Below are 3,580 nucleotides of genomic sequence, written 5' to 3'. Positions count from 1 at the left end.
CGTATACCTCCAACATACGACGAACTCGCCACAATCCCCAAGAAACAATGGCTTGCTGAGAATCGACGACCAGGGGGTCGTTTAAGCAAAGTAGGGGAGGGCGATAGAGTATCGAAGCAGCCAGCTGATACTCCGAAGGGCGAAAGGCCTCGAAAGGCAGCAATCGAAGGCATGAGTACCCCTCCAGGAGCAATTCAAGAACCACGCACCCAAGAGAAGCAACACAGGATCCCACTCAAAGGGATCAAGACACGCTCGAAAGTATCTAGCCCCTGAAGACCTTGGCGCCTCTTGGTTGTGACAGTTCTAATCATCTCTGCCGTAGTTAACAGTAGGTACAGTAGATTGGAGACAGGTGTGAAATGAGTAGATGTAAAAGCTTACTTCTCCCGCAATGGCGCGGAATAGAGAAAATCGTCATCCACTGGTGACGGAGATGTCTGACCGCATAGGGCGTTTCACCATATCGAGATGTCGATTAACTACTTCATTACAGTAACCTCTCGAAATGACTTTAACTTAGGTTCTCCGGTGTGAAATAGTGTTCTGTAGATTTCTGAAGCTGCCGATTTTCTATGTTTGACTGGGTTCAAAGCCAAGGGATGCCTTCTGGATACTCGAATTGAAGTCCGTTAGTAATGCAAAGATCTTGTCTATGACGTCCCTCGATTTAGCAGCATTATTACTGCATTTCGCTGCCTTAGTTTTCCATTCCTGGATATACGCTTCGAGCTTTCGACTATCCTGTTGGACCTCTTCAACGGCGATCTTCATGCGAGCCACTTCCTCTTCTGCCTCCTGTCTCACTTCTGATTCTAGACTACCTTGTCCCTTCCACTCGTTTAGCTCGCGAGCTAAACTCTTCGCGGCCTTCTCAAGCTCGTTAATCCTTGCCATGAAACTCACGTCTGATTTCACGAAATGACCCTGCTTTTCGCATATTTAGGTAGCCTGATAGCATAGGTGAAAAACGTCCACAACGGTGATATCTACCTGTATATTTCCTATGCGTGCTGTCTGAGACGCCTTGCTAGAAGGTTCCCAAGTTGCAACGACACAGTTATCGTCGATACATTCACACAAGTTTTGGAGAGGCCTGATGGAGAATTCGTTCGGGTTCTTTGTTAAGGGATGACGCATTGCCCCGTCCCGTGGTGTTTGAGCTGGTCTTCAATGGCCGACGAGATGGAGTCTCGGGGGATAAGATGGAAGTCGGTCTCGAAGGGCACCGCGAATGTCAGCTCATTCCATGGAGCGCCGTTGAGGGTCGTTCGAGGCGGTGAGGAAATCGCAGCATTTTAGGGCATGGGTTCATGAAAAGGGGAGAATCTCTTTGCGAGACATGCTTTCCCCTGATTGTGTGACAAGGGCCAACTATTCCGACTGCTCCGAATCATTCCAAATGCTTTGGGGCTCGACTTCTCGATGCGTGAACCAGGTGTCCTGGACAGCCTCTTTCTGCTTTGCCGGCCAAAATGAAAAGATTCTGCTCTCATAGTCACCGTCCGAATCGAATAGCCCACTAAGACCAGACACCACCACTCGACCTGGTGCAGGCTGATAGCCAATTAGAGAAAATCCGCCCGCCTTCCTTTCATCATGGATTCTGAGATCCCAATATACGACACCCTCCTCTTCAAATAGTCGTATCTGACCCTTCACAGCACACCATGGCTCATTCGATGGCTCGCATGACTCCTCACGATATCGCCCCTCGACATTCAGAGCGTGCTCTTTGACTTCCTTCTCACGGAGGTCTAACACAAATGAAGGACTTGGGAAATCTGCCTCTGGTTTCAACGCAACGTTAATGCCACACCAAAATCCGAGACAGCACTCCCACCAGTCTTGGATCGCAGGTTCAAGGGTGACCAACGTGCTAAAATTGTGAATTTTAGAGTGGCAATAGGCTGTGATAGCGTATAGGACCTCCCATTGGGGCACATCGAAGAATTCCGGGTCCAGCTCTGACAAGGCCATTTTTTGCAATGGTAGCGCAAGAGGAAAGCCGGTAAATATTTGCAATAGTCGAAGACCGTGATCAACATTCCCACTCAAGGGCAGTTTGACCTTGCCGACCCAGTCCCGATCAACGATAGTTTTGTTCAGGAAGGTTCCATTTTTGGGGGTGGTGGACTCGCGGAAAATGGTGAGTAGTACCCCTATATCGTAGGGGTGCTTGTCGGGTTTCCGTAACCGCTCGGCGAGATGGCTATACCAGTTCCCCGGTGTCTGCATGGGATGGTCGAAGATTTCAAGAAATTTGGTCTTCCATAGGGACGCATTTTTGGGACCAAGTACGTGGTCAAGCTGTTTGCAGCAAAGGCGCACAGCGTTGATATCAGCACACGAAAGGAGAGTCGCAATACTGGTTAGAATTTCCGGGGCGATTGTTTGAAGGTACTGCTTCCTGTTGACGTCCATGACAACAGTTCAATCACCTAAGGAGATGATACTGATAGAAATTGGAAAGGAAAGTGAAAAGAGCCCTTCGAGGTGAATGAGAGGGGTGAGGCGGGGAGGCGGGGCTTGTTTTTCCTCCTTTTTAGGTAATTCCCGACGGCGCAACGACTTCAAGGCCCAAGTACTCGCGATCCGATAGAAAACAGAGGTCTATGGCTGATTCATATTATCTCGGCGTTGTTCGACCACCCTCTCGCCAATGACGCCCTACAATGCGCCCCCTTCGAAGCAACCATGTTTAACTCTTACTCGGACACCTAGAACACTGCGGGATGGGCGAAGTGAGTGCTTCTGCCCGTCGCCAGCTTCGCCGTACCAAATCGCCAGACAGTGTAGAGACACCAACGTGTCAGGATGATCCGAATTGCTGGTGGACTTGACCATCCCCAGAGTCGATGCAGGAACCTTCGCCAAGTTGGCCATCCAGCTTCCGGGATGAGGCGTCCCCATGAATATGAACCCCTTTGTGCACTCAAGCGTCTTGTTCGAATGGCCCTCGGGGTTGTGCCGCGACTGGAGGATCGCTTCTTTCCACACCAGCCCGCCCAAGCTGTGCGCCATGAGGGGCTGATCGGACGCATCGTGGTTCGCTCGATCGGTAGTTAGGTCATTCAGGAGGTTAGAAGCGTGATCAATCAGCCGGTTCGAGGAGGCGACCAATGTCTTCACTACGTACGCATCGTAGCCGTAGGTCAGGATGCGCGCGTGTTGGAGCTGGTGTGCCAGCAAACTCTGCGGCCACGGTTGGGATTCTCCTTTGGCCGGCCATGTGGTGTCACGGTTTCCGGTCAGACCATGGACGAAACAGATGTCGACCGTCGCGTCGGCGTTCTCGTGGAGCACTCCCATGGCTTTATTCGCACTTAAGCGGGGCCAAGATCTCCTGGGGCCCTCGCCACCCCTCCTGCAACCTACGAGCCGTGGTTACCGCAGCTGACTAAGAGCCGCTCGAAGGTAAGTACTTGATATGTGTCGCACGTGGCCGTTGACTTCCTATTATATCCTAAAAGGGGGGTTTGTCCCTCCGTCCATTTATTTTGATGTGGAGTCACTTAATTAATCGTCACGACTTTCTGTACCCCATCCTTATAGTACTACTTTGTATGAGAAAAAAAAA

At 50.8% G+C, this 3,580-nt stretch overlaps 1 protein-coding gene across 1 annotated transcript; it reads right to left on the bottom strand.

Annotated features, from left to right (window-relative positions):
- Window positions 1-1,374: 1,374 nt before the first annotated feature.
- On the bottom strand, window positions 1,375-2,424 carry PV07_12684 (uncharacterized protein; the record flags this gene model as incomplete). Its single annotated transcript, XM_016400232.1, has 1 exon — window positions 1,375-2,424. One exon carries the CDS (start codon window positions 2,422-2,424, stop codon window positions 1,375-1,377), a length of 1,050 nt encoding a protein of 349 aa, XP_016242122.1.
- Window positions 2,425-3,580: the final 1,156 nt, after the last annotated feature.

The sequence above is a fragment of the Cladophialophora immunda genome (genome assembly GCF_000835495.1).
Source record: "Cladophialophora immunda strain CBS 83496 unplaced genomic scaffold supercont1.62, whole genome shotgun sequence".
Lineage (NCBI taxonomy): Eukaryota > Fungi > Ascomycota > Eurotiomycetes > Chaetothyriales > Herpotrichiellaceae > Cladophialophora > Cladophialophora immunda.
This window is presented reverse-complemented; position numbering and strand designations above follow the sequence as displayed.